This window comes from Scatophagus argus, chromosome 19 (assembly GCF_020382885.2).
Source record: "Scatophagus argus isolate fScaArg1 chromosome 19, fScaArg1.pri, whole genome shotgun sequence".
In the NCBI taxonomy this organism is placed as follows: Eukaryota; Metazoa; Chordata; class Actinopteri; family Scatophagidae; genus Scatophagus; species Scatophagus argus.
The window spans coordinates 2,408,020-2,433,579 of NC_058511.1; the positions used below are offsets into that span (position 1 = coordinate 2,408,020).

The 25,560-nt window shown below is 43.1% G+C and overlaps 1 protein-coding gene and 1 non-coding gene across 4 annotated transcripts; both read left to right on the forward strand.

Moving 5' to 3' along the window:
- Nucleotides 1-3,923: 3,923 nt before the first annotated feature.
- Nucleotides 3,924-25,086, forward strand: si:ch211-243j20.2 (uridine-cytidine kinase-like 1). Of its 3 annotated transcripts, none has more exons than XM_046372742.1 (15): nucleotides 3,924-4,062; nucleotides 6,433-6,641; nucleotides 10,009-10,115; nucleotides 11,368-11,538; nucleotides 13,790-13,861; nucleotides 16,703-16,892; nucleotides 17,107-17,168; nucleotides 19,706-19,725; nucleotides 20,600-20,698; nucleotides 20,870-20,963; nucleotides 21,178-21,240; nucleotides 21,466-21,588; nucleotides 21,828-21,935; nucleotides 22,202-22,358; nucleotides 22,875-25,086. In XM_046372742.1, exons 1-15 carry the CDS (start codon nucleotides 3,947-3,949, stop codon nucleotides 22,949-22,951), a joined length of 1,668 nt encoding a protein of 555 aa, XP_046228698.1. In that variant the 5' UTR covers nucleotides 3,924-3,946; the 3' UTR covers nucleotides 22,952-25,086. The 3 variants fall into 3 exon arrangements, with proteins under 3 accessions (XP_046228698.1, XP_046228697.1, XP_046228696.1); XM_046372741.1 differs by lacking the exon at nucleotides 19,706-19,725 and adding an exon at nucleotides 18,659-18,675 and having other exon boundaries at nucleotides 3,928-4,083; XM_046372740.1 differs by having other exon boundaries at nucleotides 3,928-4,083.
- On the forward strand, nucleotides 5,957-6,038 carry trnas-uga. Its single transcript has one exon. It is a non-coding gene; the product is annotated as a tRNA-Ser (tRNA).
- Nucleotides 25,087-25,560: the final 474 nt, after the last annotated feature.

The following is a 25,560-nucleotide window of genomic DNA, read 5'->3' on the forward strand; positions in this document are numbered from 1 at the left end:
AATGAGCTCGCAGTCTGACTGGTGATCAGACGGAGACGCGTTTTGTCTCATTCTGTCTTCAGGCGTCTTCTCTGGACTGTGTGGACTGATGTAACCGAGTATATTTACTTCAGTACAAATATGAGGTACTTGTACTTCACTCTTAGTTTGTGCTGCTTGCATTTTGTAAGGCGATGTTTTGCTTTATTCGCTCCACCACAATTATTTCACAACAATTTGGTTCTTGTTGGCAAATTCTGATCATTAATACGACAAATAAACCCACTAATAAATTATAAAACGCTGATATGTGTTGTTTTGAAATTGACCATTTTAGTTCTAATACTGACTTTTATTTTAGTCAAATGTATTTTACTGGTATCTTTAAAAAAAAAAGCATTAACAAATAAGAAGTCTGAGTACTTCCAGCAGCAATCACTGAATCTGCTGGGGGGAAAAAAGCCAGAGATGACACAGTAAACACACACACACACACACACACACACACGGTGCAAATGGTGCATGAAATCTCAAATGTGGTGCCATATGCACACCTCTCTCTCTCTCACACACACACACACACACTTCACCTCCCTCTGAACTCTGATAATTTCTTACATTTCCAGCAGATCGTTGTCGTAAGCGTCTTTTTTTCCTCAGGCCTTGTTGTTCGTGAGTTTCATTTCTCGCTCATAATGCGTAAAAAATTCACATGTTTTTGGCTCCAAAAAACACGAGAAGCAGCTGATGTGGGAGCGTTCAAGAGCTTATCAATCAGAGGGATCGATTCTCCTCCCTGTAGCTGAGCGCTGGTGGACCACACGGATGGTGAAGGCCTGCTGATGATCCGGCTGGACGCTCGTTTCGCAGGCCGGCGTTTGAGGACGTTGAAACCCAGCAGGTGTTCGTGCGGCTGCAGGTTTCATGGTGAACCAACAAAGCCGACGGGGAATGTTTGCATTGTGCATATAGAAAAGTATTTCTTTGTATTACCTTTGCATTTGTTCGATGAGAAAACGTCAGACATGTAATGAGACGTAGATCTTTTTACTTGGTGCCATTTTTTTTCTTCCTGTCTTGTTTTTATAATTATGGCTCCAAAATGTACACGTTAAATTTAAGGTAAATAACCTTTAAGAATCTGATTGAGACAAGATGATCTTTTTCTTTTGTTTTTAAAAACAGAAACAGTTTCTGCGTTAAAAATATTTTATCTTATTAAAGGCAAACGAATTTTTTTAAATATTACTGTTTTCCTGGCTTTCTTAATTCAAATATTTCCCTCATATAAAATGAATTAATGATAACAACCCTCTGTGGTTTTATCGGTGGCACCTCCACCTGCAGGTATCAACACCTGCACGTATTTACTGTGTTTTAACCTCAGCGGTTTCCGTTTCTCTGCGTCTCACGCAGCCTGGACGTGCAACGGAGCTGCTTCGTGCCTCCCTAATGACAGATGATGACTTTTTAGCATTGCTCAGTGAGCCGGCCGCGGGGCCATTTGTCACAGGCTGTCCAGAAACAAGCCAGGCATGGAAATGAATTTGTTCATTCGCGTAAAACAGTCCGCAGCCTGCTTAACATGCACACACAGTAACAACTGCTCGCGTCACACGTTACACACGAGCTGCACAACATACAAACATAATAATGCAGCGTCAACGCGGGATGTACCCTGCAGAGACCAGGCTGTGATTACTGCAAAATATTCACTTTTTTATTCAAAAAATAAAATAAAAATAAAAAAGTAAAATAAAATAAAAATAAAAAATCACCGAGAAACAGACGTCCTCCTCTCATACCGGCCGCTGCCTTTAAATTTGACACGACTAAATAATTTTTATAATAATTTGTTAATTATTTATTTTTAAATTGCGTGCCAAATTTGGCACGTGCAGGTAACTTAGCAGGCAGCCCCACATGCAGCATTATTCTCCGGGCAGCTGAAGTCACATGAAACATGTTTCCTACCTTTGCAGTTTCAGAGAATACATCTTCGCGTTCTTCTCGTGTATCAGTTGAGATTTCTCTGATTTCCCAGCGTTAGTATCCATCGGTTCAGCCTGCAGCCAGTCGGTGTCCCGTCTGAGAAGGAAGAATAAAGAAGTGAGGATGATGTTCTTCTTCTTGTGTGGAGGAGGATGATGCAGGAGTTGCAGGTCCGGTTCCCGTGATGTTCACTCGAAGCGGGGGAAAGTCAGCCGAGACAAGAGCAGAACAAACGGATAAATTCCTTCATTGCGGTGTTGAGGAGGCAGGAGGAGGAAACCACATGCGGGCGTTTCTGAGGGAGGTCTTTAATTAGGCTGGAGTTGTAGCCTCGAACATGCACCTGCAGTGAACAGTGAGCTCCACACTGCAGCTGCTGTGATGGACGGGGACGGACAGGAGACCGTTAGTTCAAAGTGCCAGACTGATGTCCCCATGCGAGCGGGACCTCCGGTGGGGACAACCTTCACAGTGTAAACGAGAAAAGCTGTGGTCGTAACGGAAACGCGTTATCCCGTCTAACTGAGCCTTGAACGATCTTTAATTCCCACAAAAGACAATGAGAATGTACTGTTCAAAACTTGGCACCTGTTAGTTAAGGATTCACTGTTCAGGCTTATTTTTTTTGTTTTGTTTAATTCTAAATAAATCAGTCACACCACACGCTGTGTGAGGATGAAGACTCCAATAACCTTTCTTAGCTGACGAGTTTACAACAGCTTGACATGTGGTGCCGTGCTGAAAAGATGCAGGCAGAACATCAACGCTTATCCCAGATTCAGTCTTAAAAGAAAACCGTATTTACCAGATTCAAAATATAGACTTTGTACAATAATAATAATAATAATAATAATAATAATAATAATAATAATAATAATAATCTGAGCTCATGAAGTAAAGCAGGGTTTTTACGTTGTTTTGGAGAAAAGCCCTGAAAAGATTCTTAATCATACCAAAAGATTATTATTAATAATAATAACAATAATATTAACTTGTTTTGTGCACCCAACAGTAACTTCCATCTCGTTAAAAATGATTTAAAATGTTATATTATTTACATCGGCCTACAGGCCACCGATAAAATCCTTTAACGTCCATAGAAAATGAAGCCTCGCTGTACTTTGAATTATGGCTGTAAAAGGCCGAAGACTGAGATGTAAACAAGTAGCCTGCAGTATGGACAGCGTGTCCATACTAAATGTGCATCATGAGGCATTACAGAATGCAAAAATACGGGGTCAGTGTGGATTCGCGCCACTGGTCGTCATTCATGACTGTACCGCGCCAATGCTGCTTTCACATGCCAGTGAGACAAACGTAAATGTGGCCAACTCTAATCTTTGGCTTTTTTGTGAAGTGAAGTTACATATAATTTGTTAGCGATGTATTTTCAACCACACGCATAAGACGTTGAGCAGTGGTCCTTACTGATGAGTGCAAAGATAAATAAAACATGAATGATGAAATTATAGTAATTTTTAGGACTTCTTTTGGAATTGCCATCGTTTCAGTCTGAAAGCGAATCTATTTTAGAATTTGACAGCCATTTTAGAACTGTCGCTAACTGACGCTAACGTTAATAACCGAATTAACGTCATTAATTATGTGGCATTTATTTACTTTTATTTATTTGCATTATATTGTCTCTGACCCAAATTAACTCACAGTTGTTGCAAAAAAGTATGCTATAGGCTAAGTAAAAGGTTCACAAGCAATCACCCCTGTCTCAAACGTTGCACATTTTCTGTCATGAAATAGATACAACTTTGTGTGACAACTCATGTTTAATTAACGTCACAGAGGACTGATCTGAAGTTATTTCAAATTCTTTCTTTATTGAACTAACACAACACACAGTCCCATTTCTTCTGCGCTATTCTCAGTCGAATTGATAATGAGTGAAGCCTGAAGGACTTTTTTGTTAACAGTTTTCCGATTGCCATAAATGCAGCGTTACTTTACGTCTGCTGGCGTCATGACGCCTCCAGTGTTTGGTTTCCGCGCCGCGCCGCGCCGAGCAGACATGGAAACAGCAATCAGCGATAGCAAATCAGACGAACATCAAACAGATGAAGGGATGGAAGGAGACAGGTCCGTGTTAAGGTCTGACAGGTAAAACATAAAGGATTAATGTCTGTGGCACAAGTCAGTACACTGCAGAGGAGCAGTAAAGTGAAAACCGGCTGACGTTAGCTAGCTAACCCAGCTATCTTGCTAGCTTCCACAGTCATCCCCACGCATTGTCTTTGCATGGCTGCAGTCTACAAAAGCGAAAGACAAAGAGGCAAGGAAACACTCAAAATCCAACAGGGGGGTTGTGGCCGAAGTATAAAATACATGTCAGAAGGTCGTGTGCAGTGTTATACCTAGCTACACTTGTGTTAACCGCAGCTACCTCCCTCTGCCTGCACAGGCGTTTATAACGGTCTGACCTGCTGTAAGTAAGGCGTCACACCAGACCTTGGTGAAAGTTTGTAGAATTGTGCACATTATCTTGTTGGCAGACGTTTATATTTGATATGTGTCTTATTTGACAGCGCTTTAGCTTGGCTTGGTAAATTCGGCTTACATAACCACCAGTAAAACACAAAACTATCTTCAGTCTGCTTTGTATGAATGTAACTGTAAATGAACAGGGGCTAATAACAGCATTTAAATGCTCTTGATAGAAGACTGAATGTAATGTCTCCCTGCTCGTCACGGCGACAGCTAATGCTACTTCGTGGCTAACACTCGCTCATTCATAACACGTAGCACTGAGGATGTGGAGGCGGGGGTCAGGTGTCTCGTCTGGCAGCCATGCTAATCTGGTTTTGTGAATCAGGATATGCCGTAGCTGTGTGTGCGAACACCTGTCTTACCTGGAACTATCACAGTCCCAAATTTTGTAATTATTTTATCTCATGGCAGACCTCATTTAGAAGTAGGCCAGGTTAATATTTGCTTAACAGGCACTACCCCCAGGCTTCCTCCACTATCTTTTCTACAGACTAACTAATAAACTTTACACATTGTATCTTAATTAATTAATTAATTAATAGAGAAGGTCTGTCTTCGGAGATATCATTCATGAACTTATATTTACAAACAGTTGGAGACAAGTTTATATTTACGTTACAATGATTTGGTAACTAATGTCGCCAGCAGAATATTAGGATTATATTATAATATCAGGATTTGTATATGCAAGGTGTTTGTGTTTATCGATAAGAAAGACAACGTTAAATTTCCATATTTGGATTGTTTTTTTTAACTTCTTGTTCTCACAATGCTCAAGTGTGCAGGGAAGATATTAAGATAGCTGGATTAGAGTCAGAAAATGCTCCAGCCAAGTGATGACAGCCTTACTCATGTGAATGCTGGCCCCAGCCCTTGCTGAACTGTGTCCAGGGCAGCGATGTGATTTCCTGGGGAGTGTTGGCAAGTTCCCCCTTCCTCCCCCTCAACCACACCGACAGCAGAAGCCTCACTGTGGAGAGAGGAGTTCAGAGGGAGGCACTAGAGTTCATAGACTCCCTCTTGTCTCTCTGCAAGACAGCAGAGTATATGCAGGTCCACAAAAGCCCCAGAATTAAGGCTTTAAATTATCACATTTTTAAGATATTGGTCCCTTTTCAGGTCTCACAATCGAAAGTATCCTTTTGACTGTAAGGCCTGTAAAGGGCCGGTCTTACAATTAGCAGTGTGGACCTGCAGATACTATAGAATTAAATACCTGTGCTGGCATGCAGCAGCTGAGGCCAGCTATGAGCTTACAAGGCATTTCTGATGGCAACCTGCAAATAAAGGAAATGAAACTAGTGAGCACGCAAGCAAGAGAGTCATGAGGACTAAATGATGGCCATATAAAATCCATTCTGCAGTTAAGTCTCCAAATAACTTACTTTCTGATAAGCTTGTATACATTGAGCTGAACCTGTAGGGAAGAGTCAGTGTGCTGCTGTCTGATCTCAGCATGTGTGTCATCCTCCTGTCTTTATGAATGGCTGCGATGGCTGAGTGGTTAAGGCGTTGGGCTTGAAATCCGATGGGATCTTATCACGCAGGTTCGAACCCTGCTCGCAGCGTCCTCGTGCTTTTCAGCGTTTTGCATTTGGGGCAGCCATGCCCTAGGGGTTGGAGAAGCGGCTTGTGATCGGAGGGTCACCGGTTCGATTCCCCCACCGGACGGGCAGGAAAAAGTTGGGTGTGGTGGAGTGATTACTGCGAAAAAATGCTCCCCCCCCTCATTAGCCGGCTGATGTGCCCTTGAGCAAGGCACTTAACCCCCCAATATGCTCCCCGGGCGCCTGATGCTGCCCACTGCTCCTGTGTGTGTTTCACTGCATGTAATTGGCCAGGTGTTGCATGTGTGTGTTCATCTAAGGATGGGATAAATGCAGAAGTCAAATTCAGTATGTGTATGTAAAAATATATATACTGCAAATAAAGTTGATTCTTCTTCTTCTTCTTTAACTCCAGCGGGAGTGGGGATGATTCCCTGGATGGCCTCCCGAACCGTGTCCCCCGTTGTCCTTTGACCCCGTCTTTATCTCCACAAAAACGGGCCACGAGCCAGTCCAAGACCGAGCCTCCACTGCTGAGGACGAACAAACGGACAATCTACACTGCCGGCAGACCACCTTGGTACAACGTGACCGGGACGACATTCAAAGAGGCCTTTGTTATTGGTGAGAGATCAGGCAACGGTCATCTACTTCTGCACTTCTGTTCTGCTGCATGTCTTATTGATTAGGTCCTCATCAGTGTTTTCAGACAGCCATCCCTTATCTCCATCTCCTGCTGCTACAGAGTCCCTAATGAACCCAAAGAATAATTTTTAGCTGCCCTCAAGTTAAAGCCAGTGTGTGTAGTTTCATGTGATTATTGTACCTGTGATCATGGTGTTACATGGGAGGCGTAGCCTGTCCTGTCCCTTCATGTAAATAAATTTGCTGTTTACTGTAGTCAAAAGGCAGCCATGATACGCTGTCGCATATTACCTGGTGCAGCCATGTTTCTGGAAAACACAGGATGCTACACTCCTGGTACCCCCTCTGACTCCTGGCTAGCGCTGCTACCTCGTCCGTCTTGTTTGCGACCTCACATTGCCTATGACGAGCGAGGGGAGACGCGGCATATATATCTTCTTCTTCCAAAGCCTCTGCTGTCTCACGCTCTATATCTATATCCTAGATAGAGACACTGATGTGTATTCTAAAAGGTTTAGAAGGGGCTTTAGTATTTATACAGATTTTCCCAATGAGCTTTCTGTGTTCTTGTAGTCCATCCAGGCGGTTCACATGGTCTGCCTGGTCTTGCAGTCCCAAGCGACTGCTCTGTCGACCAATAGCTGGTGCTTGGCTCCACTAGTATTGCTGCTAATTCCCTTCTGGGCCCCAGTCACGTATGGATCCATGTGCGTACTTGTCTTAGCTGCTATGATGCGTGACGGGAGCCTCCATGTTGTGCAGAGGCGGGTTATTAACCATTAGTTGAATGAAATTGCTCCCTTCTGAGGATCTTTCATGATTAGGACTGTCCTTCCATGGGTTAGTCACTCTGGGTGCGTCTCATCCATCAGCAGCTTGTTCATTTGTGCTGCTAGGTGCTCATGGAGTGCAGTTAGCTTCTTTAGACAGTAGGCATTGATCATATCAGGGCCTGGTGCTGTCCAGCTCTTCATGCCTGACTCTCTTTGTTGGATTTCTGCCATTGTGCTGGTTACCATTGGTACTGTTCAGTCTCAGCCCTGGGTGGATCTGTTGTCTTGTTATTGCCCTGCTACAGAGAGTACACTGTGGATGGTTCGTTGGAGAACATCTGTGTGTATCTCTTCAGTCTTTGTTTGGGAGTCTCCAGTGCCTCAGGTGTAGACTTCATTGGTAGTCCTTTCTTCATCATCCCTCTTTGGATCTAAGATGACTGACTTCCCTTCGTTTTGCCCTGATCTTGGCCTCCAGTAGCATTTCAGTAGGTCCCTGTTCTCTGGCCTTGTCCATGAGTGCCTTGTTCCAGTAGCTCGTCATAGCCCCTCATTAGGTTGAAACGGAAGGTACACATGAGAAAAGATGATTATGCCAGTGTAGCAGTTTGTGTGGAGTTGTTGTGAGGAGACACTTGATGTTCTCTGCATTTTGGTGAAAAAGAAAATGCACACACATTGGTATAAGCCAAAATGAATGGGAAAATATTGCACCTTTGCAAAAATCATCATGCATTTGTAACTTGAAGCCTAGAACAGTCCTGGGAACCCACCCAGAGCAAACTGTCTGACTGCTTTTGCAGGTTGTTGTGTATTTATTGGGTGTGCATGTTTTCAGAAACCAAAGTAGCTTCTTGAGCTCCTTCTACAAACAACATTTAGCGAATTGTTGGGGAGCGTTTTTAACTTAGCTTTTAACGGAGACTGAGTTTAACATGCTGCAGTGCTCCTCATTTCTGTGTATGATTACAGCTTCAGAGAGGTTACAGAAATACTGGCTGTGACTTGCAAATTGAACATATTTAAAAGAAATCAAATCCTATTTACTGTGTTCCAACAAACTCAGCATACATGACAGATTGGCTGTGCAGCCCTGCCTCTGAAACAGCTTGTTACGGCAGATAAAACTGCCGTTTCCATTAGCAGTAAAACCAGACTGAGGAGGTAAAAAACTGGCTCTGGTATCTATGATGCTTCACAATGTGTTTCTGTCCTCACCTCCCCTTCTGATCGTCACTCCTCTTTTTGTTTATTCACCCCCATCCCCGCATTTATCGTCCCTGTAGTTCCACAGTCTGGACCTTTTTAACTGGGGCAACAATCAACTACAGAACAGCCGAGTGTGAAATTATAACCAGGCAACACAGCGACACAGTGACAATACCAGATTGCCTACTGAAGATAATGTTCACCTCTCCCTGCACGTATTCCTGTTCATGCCAGTCAGATGTGTTTCACCATGGCACATCAGCTCAGTGAATGTCAAACACACACACACACACACACACATACACACACATACTGCAAAGTCTGTCTGTTGCAGTTCATTTTACTGTTTGTGCAACTCGTCTGTTTGGACCCATAATATATTCAGAGACTGATGGAGAACTGCATTACATGGGACAGTGACAGTCACTTGAAGCTCAGTATCATCCAATGCTTCAAATGTGGATAAAGGGACACTTCACTGATTTTACACACCAAAGTCAGATATAGCTGTCAAATTTAGTTCTACTAAGCCTGTTAAAACAGTTGTTTAATGTCTTTATTCTTGGAAAGTAACCCCTGATGATAGGCTAATATTTTCTTTGGCTTGGAGGTTACATTTTGCAGACACGAAATGAGGATGTCATGTTTGAAAGGTAGGGCTGTTAATAGCCAGAAAGGATAAAGAAATGAAACTTATTACTACCCTTGGCTTGTATGCAGTGACTGAGAGCTTTGTCACGTGGCCCAATGGCACAACAGCAACTACCTGAAGCTCAGTATCATCCAAACCAACGCGCTTGTGGTGAACTGCAAAGCTTCAAATATGGGGGTTGCTGCAGAGACATGTTCAACCCGGCAGCACTGAAGATCAGTACAATCAGCACAGTTTCAAGGTGGACACCAAAGATTAGCGTCACCAGTTCAGTATGTGAGCACATGTGAAGTCAGGTCCTCTGTTACTGAGTTCTGCTAAATAACCGACAGAAAACATCATGAAGTCACAGCGAAGTTGACCTCTACGTATAAAATGTCATCATTCTGTCCTGTTAGATATCTGTGTTTGAAGTGTTGTCGTACTGTCATAAGTTCTTGGGTTAATGTTATCAAGTTGATCTGCAGCTATTGAGTATTTCTCATGTGTCAATAAATCTGCCAGTTTTACTATTGGGTCAAGACAGAGGTGTGCTGAAGCTGTACTCTGCAGGTTAGATAAATAAAAGGAGATAATGTGGTCATTTTGATTAAAGAAAAAAAAAACACCAACAAACCATCAGGACTGGCCATGACGAATATGTGGCTGTGATTTCCGTCCATTGTTCTTTACTGGTAAACGTGTTGTGGTTCTTCCTGTCGTCCTCATGAAGGTCTGTGTGGAGGAAGTGCTTCGGGTAAAACCACAGTAGCCAATAAGATCATCGAAGCACTGGATGTTCCCTGGGTGGTCCTGCTCTCCATGGACTCTTTCTACAAGGTACAACATCCAGTTAACAGCACTCAGTGCAAAGTGTCATTTAAAGCGTGAATAAAAACATTTGATTTAATGGCATCTTAGAAGTACAAAAATGCTTTAAATTGATCCAATAATATTTCAGATTACATGCTCAGCATTTTAAGTGTTCCATAAACAAATGGTTTATTTTAAAACGATGTCCCAACAGTGCAAGCTAAACGTTAAACGGATGTAAAATCAAACCGTCTCTTTCTTCATCGTTGTAGGTTAATAATCCCTGATTTCAGCGTGGCGAATAAACGCTCCTGATTGATAACCGATTGAACGCAGTAGTTCATATTGATTATCCTGCTCTCTCCTCTGAGAAGTTGATTTGGCTTTTTGTTTTGTTTATTTATTTGTTTATTTTCAATTTGCTTTACTCACAGAGTGATTATGTCTCTGTGGACTGGGCCTAGTTGTTGTAATCGATTGAATACTAATGAGTATCATAAGTAGAGAGGTTTTATTCTGAAAGTTCACATGCTGGAATATAAATATAGATTTCTGATGTTATGTCCTTATTTAAGAAAGAAGGAATGTGTGGATTGTGTACATATACTCGTTCAATAAATACGTAGACGTATTGTGACTGACTGGAGGTGAATCGAAGAGCATGTTTGTTCTGACTGAAGTACTTCTACATTCTGCTGTGTTGAGCCGCCTTTAAATTTAGTTTGACAAAACAGAAGACTTTACACGCAATCAGTGCATGAAGTGTAAAGTGTAGATTAAAGCAGGGAGGAGGTGAAGTGGCTGGATTAGAAGCCTTAGCATAGGAGATACCAAAACGAAGAACAGGAAGTGAGTGGATGTCAAAAAACTAAAACATCTGCACACCTGTCTTGGCTGGAAAGACTCAAATTATTGTTTAAACTTTCTGTCACATAGACCCTGAACTGTGACAGGATTTCCTCATATCCCATTGAATTTTAAATACATTTTCATGTGTTTGTGCTCAGCTCAGCTTTTCCGACTTTGCCATTTCCTGAATGAAATGAGTCTTCTCGTGGTCACACACTAATACTTTGTCAGTATCTAAGCATCCACTTTCAGAAACCTTTCAAAACCCACATTTGTGATCGAAAACATCTGCCATAAAATGGAAGTATAAGTTGCAGCCCAACACCCAGCAACCTTATAATATTAATTTATATATCTACATAACTGTAAAGAGTTAAATGAAAATCGTCTGTCCTGACATGCTTAACTTGGGGTTTTTTTTGGGTGTTAGGTGTTGAATAAAGAACAGCAGGAGCTCGCAGCCAAGAACGAGTATAACTTTGACCACCCTGATGCCTTCGACTTTGAGCTGCTGATCACCGTCCTCAGAAAGCTGAAGAAAGGAAAAAGCATCAAAGTCCCAGTTTACGACTTCACGACTCACTGCAGGCGCAAAGAATGGGTAAGACTTTGTCACTAACAGGGAGGGGTCACACGTTACAGCATCTTTCCCCACGAGGAAGCCCAGATGGATCGGTCTGATCTCCAAACTACCTTTTTATCACGAACGCACACGTGGAATAGTGACACAGAAATGATGCGATAAACATGCGTGAGTGTCAGTGTAATTAACGTAAAAGTACCATTATTGTTCATTGCAGTTATCGAGTGTTTGTAATTCTGAGTTAGTCGTCACACCTGATAATTCAGAATTCAGAACCTGATTCAGAATCTCCCACCCGTCCTGCTCTGTGGCCATGTTAGGGCAGTCTGAGGATTTTAGATCTCGGATTGATCCTGAACGTGTCCACATTGGACACTCTGTTTTTCAGGTGAATTGTAGAGATTGTGATATTTCATGTCCTCATGCTTCTGTTTTCAAACTTGATATAACCACGTTGACTAACAGATCTGCGCTATGTGAAGGAAGCAGTAGAGAGATGGAACTGATAATGTGGCTCTGTTGACTGGACAAATTACTTCCTGTGGCTCCTCCTTGCATGATGTATAATGGGAGGAGACTTTTAATCATATGAAAAGTAACACTAGTGTTGCAGATTCTTTCTCCCGTTATATTTCTGAAGGTGCTCGAGGACGGTATTTCTTCACCAGAATAAAAGCAGTTGACGACGCTCTTGAACCCCCTCTGGGGATGTATTCATCTTTCGAGCTGATGTCTATCGGGACCCCTGCTAATTTGCTAATTATTCAGGATTCAGTGTAACAGGACATTAACCTAAGCAAAGAGCACAAATCCCCTTCCAAAAGCATTGTGCAGAATCAATCTGGCTCTGTAGCACCCTGACAACTCCTCTATTTCTTTGCAATGTAATTTCATGGCTGAAAGGCACACCACCACGCGGGAAATCGCCTATCACGACTTGGGACTCTGGAATGATTTTATGGGCCTTTTGTACTGGGGTGAGTGTAATTAAGCCTCAGGCCCCGAGGGTGCTGAGAGCTGCGAGGGCCAGTCAGCTTCAGGCTGTGTGCTGTTCACTTGTGTGTTTTTCCTCTCAGTTGTTTGAAGTAGAGTTGCTGCTGCTTCTTCTTTGGTAAAACAGCAGGCCACCTTCTCTCCCCCAAACATGTTTAAGACCCAGTAAATCATCTCTTTGCAAAGAACAGGGAAATGAACAAATCGATAAACACTCATCTGTTTCTTCAGAATTCACTCTTTGCTTTTCACACACAACCTCGCATGGACGCTTTGTTTCTTCTCTCTCTCTTTCTCCAAATCAATACTGATGTGTCCAGTCCATTGACTTTAGCATGAAGCTCTCAGAGGAAGGTAATAAGATTGTGACATACTCAGCACCATTCTGTCTTTGATTGAGACGGTGATTAATCGCACACACACACACACACATACACACGCACACGTTTGCACTACCTGGTGGTAAAACAGGTTCAAAATGAGGTTCATCACATAAAAGTCAAGAACATGTGCTGAGGTTGTGCTTGTGTGTCCACGTGGCTGCATGAAATCCTGCAGTTTGCTTATCTGTAAACTGTGTGTTGGCTGATTTATGAAAACTGTTCTTAAGCCGTATTTGTTTGGAAGCAGCTTTATTAAGGATGCATCATATGGATTTCCGCCTTTATACTAAACTGATAATGGCCTGCTTCTCTTGGTCAATGCCAATATGATAACCAATAATTTCACATTTTTTATTTTAAAAGCAAGTTCATAACTGGTAATTTATGGACACCTGAGGGTAAAAAATATAAGATATAGTGAGAAGATGGATGATTTAATATTCCACAGCTCTAATAAGATCTGTAAGACTCCTCCCCCTCTGTGAACCCTTGTGGAACATGTTGCAAAATACAAATGTGCTCGATGGTGGATCGCGTACCAACTTCAAGGATGTATGTTGTTTCCTCTCTGTCCTGGAGTGTGTAGATCCTGTGCTTGTTGAGTCAACAAAATGTCACCTTTATTGCCCTTTAAGAAGTTAATTACATCTAGTGACAAACTTCCAGACTAACTTTGGCCACACTAACTTGAGTACATGCACTTTGACATGGAGCTGGAAGCATGGCTGTGTATTTTCTCCTCCATGTTATACACACACACACACACACACACACACACACACACACACACACACACACACAGCCAGTAAGGATGTGAGGAGTGTGTAAATATGAGCCTATGAGCTTTGTTTTAAGCTGGGCTTCTTAACCTTGAAATGTGTTCGCGTTGACAGAAAACGGTGTACGGGGCCAATGTGGTCATCTTTGAGGGCATCCTGGCCTTTGCTAACAAGGAGCTGCTGAAGGTAAGAATAATCAACAAAAGTCTGTTTTAATCTTATATATATAGCTTTTTTTCTTTCTTTCTTTCTAATTTGTACATTTAAAAAAATGCCAAAGTGTTTGGTTAAAAAAAAGAAAAGAAAAAGCACAAAACATAATGCTGGAATGTTCACCCATGTTTGTGTGCATGTGAAGAGGACACCTGGTTTACATACACAGGAAGATTAATTCTGTGGCCTTTGTAACGATGCAGCTGAGGATCACAAGAAATCCATATGAGTTAAAGGGGAGTTTCTACATGTTCATCGTAGCATAGAGTCGTCCCACAGCTGTGCTGCATTGTCCTCCTCAACCTTTGGTAACGCGAGTGTGTGCTGGACCGTGGTGATAAGGCACCCAGCCTCCCCTGAGACCCAGCTGTGTGGTTGATTACCCTCTGATTCAGTTAATAACGTTGTCCGCTGTGATTAATTGGGTTTTGTGTCCATTCTTGTAATTGGAAGTCAGTTATTGCTGCAAATCTGAGGTCTGGCTTGAGAAACTGAGAAGCTGCATGCAGACGTACACGTGATGCTCAGGTTGGATTGATGACGGATTTATACTGTGAGAAGATGATGGAAGATAAGAAAATGGCTTCTTCCTTTTAATATGGCCTGTGCTATCAGACCGTTGTGGGCGAGCTTGCAGAGAAGTTGCACTGCTTCATGGCTAACTGGATTTATGCAGTTTTAGCATCAGCTTAATGAAGCAGCTTATTTTTTTTTCTTCCTCGTGTATTTAAAGGAGTAGTGCAGGGATGTAGTATTGCACTCAGCGGGGACAACTCAAAAAGATATCCTGGCTCTTTCATTCAGTTCTACGCTTCCCATAATGCAACAGAACAGCATCTTTCCCATTCGACCTGGAATACACCCACATCTTTTAAGATCGTCTCTTTCACAGGTTTTACCATTAGTTTTTGTAGTTAAATTTATATTCTTCAAGCCTGCCAAAATTGCCAAAAAGAAGTCAGGTCCAATATTTTATACATGCATGAATAGTGTTTGACAAGCGCTTATTTGGTTTAACAACACAGCACCAAAACATGCACGCAAGCAAACAAATATTTGCATCCTCCAACACCTGCAGGTCTTAAACAAAACCTGTTTGTGACCGTTGGTTAATTATTGTGTGTTTGGTGATCCTGGTAAATTCATACAGCTGAAAAATATCTTGAGGCCAACACTGTATGTGTGTTCAGGTGCATCAATCACACGTAATTTTACATGTGTGTAAAGTCACAGTAATGTTCTAATTTCCTTGAAAACACTTTGAAGATTAGGATAAAATTAATTTCATTTAAAAGAAAAGCTCATTTTAAACCCAAGTTTGTATTAATGTGCCACATTGCACAGGTGTCCGTTGAAAAATTTCACTTCTCATCTTTATCTGACCTGCTGTTTTCCCCATAATAAGCATCAAATCACATTTATTTTACTTGGAAAGTTTCCAGAAATTAATAAAATGTCACTTTAAACTGAGAGGCATTTTGTCAGGCAAGTTGCCATGTGTTTTCAGTATATTGTTTAAACACAGTGTGTTCCTTGGCTGCCAGATTGGCTCATAAATCCTAGATTACTTCAGATTCACATTGCATCACATGAAGAAACAGAAAAAGTTTGCGATTAAACAAACTCGAGTGCCTTCCTGTTGGAGCAGGCTAGAAAATGATGTGCGGCCACAGCCTTGCTCTCTAACCTCTGTGAGCAATCCAGTCCTCATCCATCTCCTCCGACAGGCCGACAGCCGTGCTTTTCCGGCAACATGCTGTCTTTTGGTTGGTCAGCTTGTCAGATTTACAGCAGGCAGAATCCACTGGCTTGTTGTGCAACTGAGTTATACCTGCAGCCCGACTGTCATCCCCATCTAAATCACTCTCAAACTTCTTTTTATTTCGGTCGTCATCAATAGTTCTTCTTTTGGTGCGCGAAGCTGTTGCCTCTTTGTTGTTCCACCTCTGTTGTGATGCTGGCTTATTGATTTTTCCTGGTTTTGCTGAGCCGAGCTTCAGCGTAATGGAGCTTGTTGGACAGATCAACGACTGACTCTCTCTTTAAAGTGACAATGATAACCGATGCCTCCTCGGTTTGCACTTTGGACTCTTCGACATCATCCTGACCCCAACATCACATTTCAGCTGTAAAAACGTCAAATCGTGGAAGCGGCACAAAATGCTTTTTGCTGTTTTTCAGGATGCAGTTTCTCTTTGTTTCTGTCTACCATTTGTTCCTCCCCCCTTTAATAAATTAAAGGGGGGGACATAAGTTAATAAGCAATTATTAATTTAGTATTTATCATGTTATATTTCATTAAATTATTCATTACTTGTGTATGTGCCACTGACATTATTTTAAAGATGACAAATGCATCTAGAGGCAAAATATCCAGGATGTGAGCGCTGCCATTTTTTCTGGTGATGTCATTTGGAGCCAGAGTCTGTGCAGCATTGATTAGGAGGTGGAACCGTGGGGTCGAGTTCCCGCCCACACACCTGTCTGTCAGGGGCAGCGCTCGACTGTCAATCATGATGTTTCATGATATTTCATTCACCCCCTTTTATACCATCAAATAACTAATTAGAACCATCAGCATGATAAGAATGACCTAAAATGACAATTTGAGTTTTTAGTTTGGCTCATGTCCCATCTGCTAACTTGAAGGGGAAGGGGCTTATGAGCTGTACTGAAACCGGCCACCAGGGGGCAACCAGATGTTTTGTTGTCACTTTTGCAAAGCTCTCATGTGATCTGTTTTTATTTATGGTCAGTGGTTTCTCCCACAGATTACTTAGTCCGACCTTCTCCCTTTCCTCTCCTGTCTGCTAGCTCCTGGACATGAAGGTGTTTGTGGACACTGATTCTGACATCCGCCTGATACGGAGGCTGAAGAGGGACATTTCACAGCGCGGGCGGGACATCAGCGGCATCATCAAACAATACAATAAGTTTGTAAAGCCAGCATTCGAGCAGTACATCGAGCCCACGGTGCAGTCAGCTGACATTGTGGTGCCCAGAGGTCAGTGTCCTTAACTGAATACCAGTACTTCTTTTCAGTACTTGAAACTGGTGCTACTGGGCTTCTACTGCTCCGAGCTGCGTACACCAGTGCGTTTAAGATGAAGTCTCGTTGTGCTCGTCACCTTTTAATGCTGCTGTTGAGCTCAAGACATCGTGTGAAAAATTGTCAGTAAAGTTTTGTCCTTTGTGTTTTAACCTTACTTGACCTACAGGTGGAGAAAACTTTGTCGCTCTGGATTTGATTGTTCAGCACGTCCACAGTCAGCTGGAGAAGGTAAGGAGCCCTCAGCTCGTTTCTGTTTCTGTGTGAGAGTTCGTGCGTGAGCAGGATTTTACTCATTCAGACGAACATGTGGTTTATCTCGGTTATTTCCGCCTTTATAGATTGTAAGTCCATATTTGTTATGTAGAAAACGTGCTGCCTCACCCACTGATAAGAGCGTTGCTGTTTGTTTCCTATAATCTGCACTTGCTGCTGCTGGAATCTGTTGGACACAACAGCCATAACCTCATAATCATTCCAATAACAATCACTGCTGCACATTTGGCTGCTTACTCTGCTGCTTTCGTGTCAGCATGCTGCGACTTGAAGCCTCTGATGTGTCATTGATCAGCTGTTCCTGCATGCTGTCATGTGCTCTTCTATAAGCTGGAGTTTAGAGAGTGTGCTGTGCCTTGCAGCTGTGCTTTATTAACTTAAAGTAAGAAGGAGCGCTGGCTGTTTAGAGGTGTATTACGTGGCCTGTATGTGGGTTTACTTTGCTGTCTGTATGTAAAGATGGATGACATGGCCGCTCTCCTGTGCTCTCTGGTGGTTTCAATCTTTTTAAAACTGGACTGACTTGTATTTTATAAGGTTAAAGATAATCTTCGTGTTATGCGATGGATGTAGCATCAGCTCAGGTCTCCAGTCTTGTGCACTGTGTTAAGTCTCATCCTCTCACCGCTCCCCTCTGCTGTTTGAACATGCTCATTGATAGACAGCCTCTGTTTTTTGGCTGGATTAAACCATTTTGCCTTCAATGTCTTCTTAACTTCCTGTCCTGTTGGGCAGTTCAGGAGACAGTCGGGCACAGTGAGCTTTTCTTAGCTATCTTTCAAAATGATAAAATTACACTAAAAACAAACTGAAGATTTCATTTCTCGGTCAGTCAGAAATCTGCGTTCGTAGTCTCATTATCCCCTCGTTTCCCCGCTGCAGTTCAGTCAACTTGAGACAGGGGATTAAGTACCTGAGCTGAATGAGCACACGAAGGCAGGCCAGGTGTTCTCCACCTTTCCTCACCTGTCTGTAACCTCAGCCACGGTATGACCTTCGCCAAACTGAGGATCTGTTCCACCCTCAGCATTCATGGCCGCTCGTAGAGCATCTTTCACGCCCACCTGCAGCATGGAAGCTCACACAAATGGCAGACGGCAGCTACTCTTTGTTATGTGTAGTTACAGTTTGCTTGAAACCGTTTGTTAATTAACAGGATTTTGTGAAATGAGAACAGCGCTCATGATGTGGTTATTTCACACAGTCCGTTAGAGACTCGGTGTGAAGGCCCTGCGTTCATACTGTGAAGCTGCATTTTAACAAACATTTATTTTGCGTTAAATGTTTGGCTTTTTGTCTCCGGGGTTTCATGTTGCTGATCAGCTTATCTCATGTTGTTTTTCTCCTTGTTTGTCTCACTGTTTGCACATACAACCGTGTGTGTGCGTCTCCTTGTATGTGCACGACTCCCCCCTTCCTGGCTGAATGCTGTGTAACCATTCCAGCGTGAGATCACTGTGAGGTACGACTGCTGCTTTTCTTATTACTTCATCTTCTCCCTTCCTGCGTTTTCAGCTGTACTTCATTTGAAATGACAAATACTTGTTTTTTTTTGTTTTGTTTATTTTTCTTAACTGATGAGCTGCCCTGCAGACATCGATAACCTTGAATCAGCACTGAATCCTCCTGTGATTGGTCTATTACAGTGGAAATACAGGATCTCGTGTAAACACTTTGTCTACCTCTGACTATTTATTTATCATAGGACACCAGGGCTGAATATCATTTAAAAAATGACAATAGCAGCACCTTGAAGTGATACTGACACTAGTAGTTGTTCTTTGCTACTTTGTTTTGCTCCATACTTGATCAGGTGCTTTGATACTCCTTCCATATTTTATGCATTTCTTTTTATCAGACTGAAATATCGAGTACCGATAGCCAGCCGCCCAAAACGCCACAAAAACGTACGTCAGGAAAACGCGCTTCGGCGTCCGTCAGCTCATCGTCAGCTGCTTGTTTCGGTCACTCTCGCCGCTCTCATCAGCTTTATTTCCAGCAGCAACAGGCCACCGAACGGCAAAGCAGCACACAAACCCCTGAATAAACACTCACATGTGCTGGCAGGCTCTGTGTGAAATGTGCTGAGAGGACACCAGCGGTTTAAAAAAATAAAAGTCCACGTAAAAATCTCAGCGCTCAGGTGGGTTTGTTAAACAGCAGTGGCTGCTCTCCTCCTGCAGCGTACCTGCCTGGGCAGTGAAGGACGTCTAATCTCTTTTTCCAGCTGAAGCAGCCTGCTCCGAGTGTGAATGAACCGAGTCGCCCGATATGAACCACACTGATTGGATTGAGTTTTCTGCTGCTGCTCGGCCCTGAACTGGAAAGCATTTGTGATGAAGTGGGGCTGTTGTACTTCTCTAATGCTCTTCTTTCCCTTCTTTTCTCCTTTTGTATTTTTCCCTTTCTGTATTTTCTTCTGTCTTTTTCTCCCTGCACCCTCACTTTGTATCTCTTAAACTCAACCAATGAAAACCTGTGGCCCTCTTCAGAGGAAGCTCCGCTGGGATATGTGAGGCTCACCCTGTGCATCCCGTTTTAGCGTCAGGAGTTTCACTTGTTAAAATGAGGATGTGCATATGAAAGGCCAACATGCTTCTTTGTTGTCTTTGGTGCCTTTCATGACCAGAATTCAAGTTGTTTTGGCAGGAAAACAAATCAACTCATTGGCAGAATTTAGTGTTGAACCCAAAGCATGTTTTGTCTCTGTGAAGTCGGGACCCGAGCATGCAGCTCTTAAACATTGTGAGCATGTGTTTGAAAGTGTATTCGCCACACGTGTGCTGATTTTCTTGTTTTGCATTTTGGTGATGGCACAGCCTGTGTTGGTCTTTGCTCCACGATGTTTGCCCGTAGAGATTCAACGATTAATCGATTGATTGTCAAGTATTAAATCAATCACCAATTTCCGACGCCTGATTCAGTTTGAGTACTTTTTATATTTTTTGTTAATTTGGGCTTTGGGAAGCACCGATTAGTATTTTTCACTGCTTTATAGACCAAACAACTAATCGATTAATCGAGAAATTGATGAAAATGATCGTTTAGCTGGCAGTAACAAGACAGAAAGCCCAACTACTCTTACAGTAACTGAACAGCAGCCGCTTCTGCAGGCTACAGCTCAGTTTCCTGTTCAGTTTCTGAAACAGGACAAACATCACCTGAATGCACCGTGCAGGTGAAGCAGCAGCATCTTCAGCTGCTCATTTCGATTTCTTCTGGTCGGCTGGATGGTCGTTCTGCTCTTGTCAGACCAAATTACTCTCATTGGCCAGACACTCTCTGGTTTTTCTTTAAAAAGGAGGAAAGCACTTGTTAATCCATCAGCTCGGCTCTCTTCTTCTTCTTCTGCATCACTTTATCATCACTGCCTCTGGTTCTCACAGGTCAGCTCTGGCCTCAGCTCACCAGGGGCAGCCTTTACCCAAGACCCTGAGCGTGATGGAGAGCACGCCGCAGGTCCGGGGCATGCACACCATCATTAGGTCAGAACGCACACACACACTTCTCAAAGCAAACGTGCGCTTGCCTTGTTAGATTGAGGAGCTGACATTAAAAATGGACGCGGCAGCAGAGGCAGACGTAAGCTGACTTTCGCTGCAGAGACACGATCTTCTTCAGCCTCTTTGCTCCTGACCTGTTGTGTGTTTGTGCAGGAACAAGGAGACGAACAGAGACGAGTTTATCTTCTACTCCAAGAGATTAATGAGGCTTCTGATCGAACATGCCCTCTCCTTCCTGCCTCTCAAGGTGAGTTTTTTGTGCGTCAAAGTGAAGATTATTAACTGACCTGCTGCGTACTTTTAAGGTTGTTGTAATAAACAAGTACCTCATGCGTTCTCCATGATTTAGTGTTCTGCTCCAAACATCCCGCTGACAGGTGTAATTGATAAAGTGGGAGCTGACGCGGTGGCCAGTTGATAAAAGGGGTTTTAATTTTCCTTTTCGTTGCTCCCCCCTCCAGCCGGTGTCTGTGGAGACGCCTCAGGGTGGCATCTATAACGGCAAGAGGCTGAGCGGTAAAAGAGTAAGTCTGCCTCTGAGCTTCTGCCCTCCTGGTTGTTATTAAGGTAACATTTTTTACCTTATAATGAATCTAATTTTCCACACAGCAGCGTGTCTGAGAAGGTTTGATGTACTGAGGGTTGTGGTGCTCCCCTTCATCACCTCTTCAGCGTGTTCAGATCCGTTTGAACTGCATCTCCTGGTAGTTATCCCCAGAACGATCAGTTCCTCGTGTGTGTTTTTGCAGATCACCGGTGTTTCCATCCTGAGAGCAGGAGAGACGATGGAGCAGGCCCTGATGGCCGTGTGCAAAGACATCCGACTGGGAAAGATCCTCATCCAGACCAATCATGACACGGGTGAACCAGAGGTACCTCACAGTCTGTGCACATGTAGTGTGTTGGTTTCTTTTGCTTTTTCTGCTTTTAACATAAGATATCTGGATAAAAATGCTGCTATTCAAATTGAAGATGTGTCAGTAATTAATCACCATTTGTGTCTCATTTTAATTTGAATTTTTCTTGCTTTGATTTGATGATGTTAGCTCATAAACAGAGAATAAATGCTCTTTTTTTTAATGTGGTGCACCGTCTTGTCTCTTTCCTTTAGCTTCACTACCTGCGTCTGCCCAAAGACATCAGTGAAGACTACGTCATCCTGATGGACAGCACCGTGTCCACCGGAGCCGCTGCTCTCATGGCAGTGCGAGTGCTGCTAGTGCGTTTACCAAACAAACAAACTGACAAACGAATGCTAAATGTCATCTTATAAATGTCCAGCATTTTTTCTGTCAAAATGTTCCCTCTGTGCAGCAACGAAAAACGTCATATTTCTGTCTCAAAGTCACGTGTAGGATGAATAAACCATCTAATTCATGTGAAGAAACACGTGACGACTGAAAGCTGCGATTGTTTTAGGTCAGCCATAATGGAAACCAGTCAGTGACGAGCGTTCTGTCTCTCTGTCCCCGTCCTCCACTGAAGGACCATGACGTAGCAGAGGACAAGATCTTCCTGTTGTCCCTGCTGATGGCCGAGATGGGCGTCCACTCGGTGGCCTACGCCTTCCCCAGAGTCCGCATCATCACCACCGCGGTGGACAAGGAGGTCAACGACCAGTTCCACATCATACCAGGCATCGGTGAGCACGTGTCCTCCCCCTCGGAGGAAGCAGCTTCACACAGTTTGTTCCTCAGTTACAAAAGGACGTTTGGAGTTTTGAATGAAGGTTTCAAAAGATACACAAACGAAAATGGCCAGAAAAAAATCTAGAGATGTCGCAAAAAGGAAAAAATTAGAGGAGCGAACTGACCTCGCGGTGCTGCTGGAGCTCAACAGCTCAGTTATGTGTTCCAGAGTCGGTCGGCCCCTGCAAAACTTTATGAATTATTTTAAACTTTTATTTGCAGGCAGTGGAAGAGAAGCAAATGTGATTTATGTCTCTGTCAGTTGGAGGTATTAAATGGTAAATCAACCCTGAGTCACGTAGAAAAGATGGAGAGGAAGCTGCTGCTGCTGCTGCTGCGTTCTGGATGAAAGCTGATGATGCTTTGGCGTCTGAGCACAAAGACCTTAGCAACAAGCCGGACAGCCGTGATGGGGCAGATCTGTTGTTGTTCCAGGTCTCTGACTTCCTGTTCTTTTTTTGTCTCCGAAGGTAATTTTGGCGATCGTTACTTTGGCACCGACGCTCCGTCAGACTTGTGTGAAAGTGACGAAGGGATGGACTTCTGAAGCGGGACGTGTGAGATGGTTACCAAAGCACTTAGAGACATGAAAACGCTGAACGAGGCTCCGTCACCCCTCGCAGCTCTGATCTGCTCCGTCAACATCCTCCTGACCGAGGAGGTGATGCTGTGCCAAACACTTCCTGTTCACATGGTTAGAACGTAGATGAGGTCTGTGAGCGCTAAGAGGAGGTTCCCATTCAGTCCATTCCAGTTTTCCAAGTCTTAAAGCTTCCTGCGGGACGTGAGACGTTTTCACGCCGTTGTGATTATTCCACTGCAGCGTCAGGCTTTGAAGGTTCAGAGCTGACGCCGACGGTTTCGAATTCACATTCTGTCGGTTTACTGGAAGAGCCTTAAAATCTCTGAGTTTCTTGCAGGAGTTTTGCACAGTAAGTCTCTTAGCCTTCACAGACCTGACGTTGTAAGTGAGTCACTGTTGAGGGGAAAAGTCCAGCTGCAGGGCGAGCTGGGAAGACGCGACTAGAGCTCGGCTCAGTTTTAATGGCAGTTTTAAACACATGTGCTTCAGTGTTCCATCGACCCCCCTGCTAGTTAATCATCTAATCATTTGGTTTGCACAGAGACATAAACAGAAAAGAGTGACCCGTCTTCTACTGCAAGTCACAAGTATTCACTGTCGCTCATCCTGTCCTGGTCAGCGTCGTACTGTGAATTTTATTTCTTTTTTGAAGCTTCAGTGAGAATCATCGGTGTGTTGCAGCTTTGCTCTGCTGATGTCGCTGCAGCTGTCTGTACTGTAAAATCCTGTGACCTCAGACAAGGATTCATACTTGAACAAGAAGACTGACTGATGCTTAAGGGAAAGGCTCAAATGTTGCTGGTTAAATTGTTTTATCTGTGAAGTAACCGATGCCACGCAGTCTGTGTGAATACTCGCCAGCTTCACGATGTTTTCTGTCTGTTGCTCAGCAGCACAACTCGTTGCGACCGGATTGGGTGTCCACCTTGAAACTGCTGATGCTTTAGACCTTCTGCGCTGCCCAATCTGTGGTGTCCTTATAGCAACATCCATGTCTGAAGTAGAGCAGCTTGAACAGCTTAGCGGGTGTCATGAATTATCAGACTCCCTGCAGCCAATCAGAATCGAGACAGATTTGTTTTGTTTTGTGTGTGTGTGAGAGACTTTTCACCATACTCACCCAAAAGGGTCATTGCCGATAGTCAAAGCTTGGGACGGACAGGAGAAGCAGGGGGACGACATTCATGCAGTAATTCCTTTTATTAGTTCCGATAGCGTTTTTCAGTTAGTTAAAAGTTAAAACTCAACTACGAAACATTTCACTTTGCTTTGGCTGCTGATCTACTCAACGTATAGCCAGCATATGCTTTGTATCACGTTGTCAAACCCACAGTGTAAGAATCACTCGTTACTCGCTGAGCTTTGAGCCTGGCTAAAAGAAAACGGTCTGATAATCTTCTAAAGCAGGAGACCGAATGGCACCAGGTGTTATTCTTACAGTCCAAGGTTGTCACTTCAAGCTAAACTACAGCACTTGTTAACACGAGACGAGTGGATTCAAATACACCTCGTCCTGGGCTAAAAGTCTGGATGGCATTTCAAGTGTGAACTGGTCGTAGACGAGAGGTTTTCTAGAGACTGAAATGTCTGCTGCTGCTGCTTGTGGCCAGTTTTTATGTTTTTATTTATTTAATGTATTATCATTGGCAGGGATTCTACATCTTTTGTGTTACATCACATCACTGCCACTTAGCCAAGTTACATAGGCAATATGTTATCACACTAAAGATATGCAAACACATTCACTGTCAGGGTTGTTTTCACGCTTGGGCTGCAGGTTGGAGTCTCTAAATGCCTAAAGCTCCTTCACTGCTTCCTTTCTTACCTCCTTTAGCAATAGGGTACATCCTTCATGAAATGAAAGGAGATGATGCTGTCCCATAATTCCATGCGGTCTCACTCTCCTCATGAATTTCTTCTTCACACGTTTCCTTGACCTCGTGACGTTTTCCATTGAGGTCAAGGAAATGACACAAGACGTAATGTTTTGTTTTTTGTTTTAACTACGACGCTCAATAATCCAGCTGCCTAACCAACTTTGTACAAGTTACACGTGTAAATGACAACACATTAAAACAACTTGGAAAAAAAAAAGTTCAGCAGTTGTCACTTTTTATGTGTACTGTATGGCGACTGTTACGCGTTTTTGATGTGGAAGTAACTCACTTTAGGTGTTCGTGAAACATCAGTGCTGATGTCTTAAACAAGCTAAGTGAGCTGTGACCTTTTTCAGAATGGGGGAAACGCAGGAGTACCTGATAACACCTAATATGGCTCACATCTGTTTGTTAATGTTGCTTTTATTCTGCGTTTGTTTCGTACTGGGGTTGTCCACAAGGGGGCGGTGTGACTTACGGTTTTGTTTATAGCGGAAGTGACGCACTGTGCAGCGTTCATGCTGCCTTCCCGTTCTGCAGGATTTTTACTGCTGTCATAAGGTAAATGCAAAAGTTTCACTCTTCACAAGAACAAACAATAAATTAAACATGCAATAAGTTAAACACAAAGGTCTAAATTTAGATTATAATGGAAATTTATTTACTAATAAAATTGCTGTTGTGTTTTTAGGTTCG

Bases quoted from the DNA above. Each gene is read 5' to 3' on its own strand.
- si:ch211-243j20.2 (XM_046372740.1), top strand. From the start codon at position 3,947: ATGACGCCTCCAGTGTTTGGTTTCCGCGCCGCGCCGCGCCGAGCAGAC. The intron at 21,589-21,827 runs GTACCTCACAGT...TCTTTCCTTTAG, and splicing joins ATGACACGGGTGAACCAGAG to CTTCACTACCTGCGTCTGCC. The intron at 21,936-22,201 runs GTGCGTTTACCA...CCTCCACTGAAG, and splicing joins TGGCAGTGCGAGTGCTGCTA to GACCATGACGTAGCAGAGGA.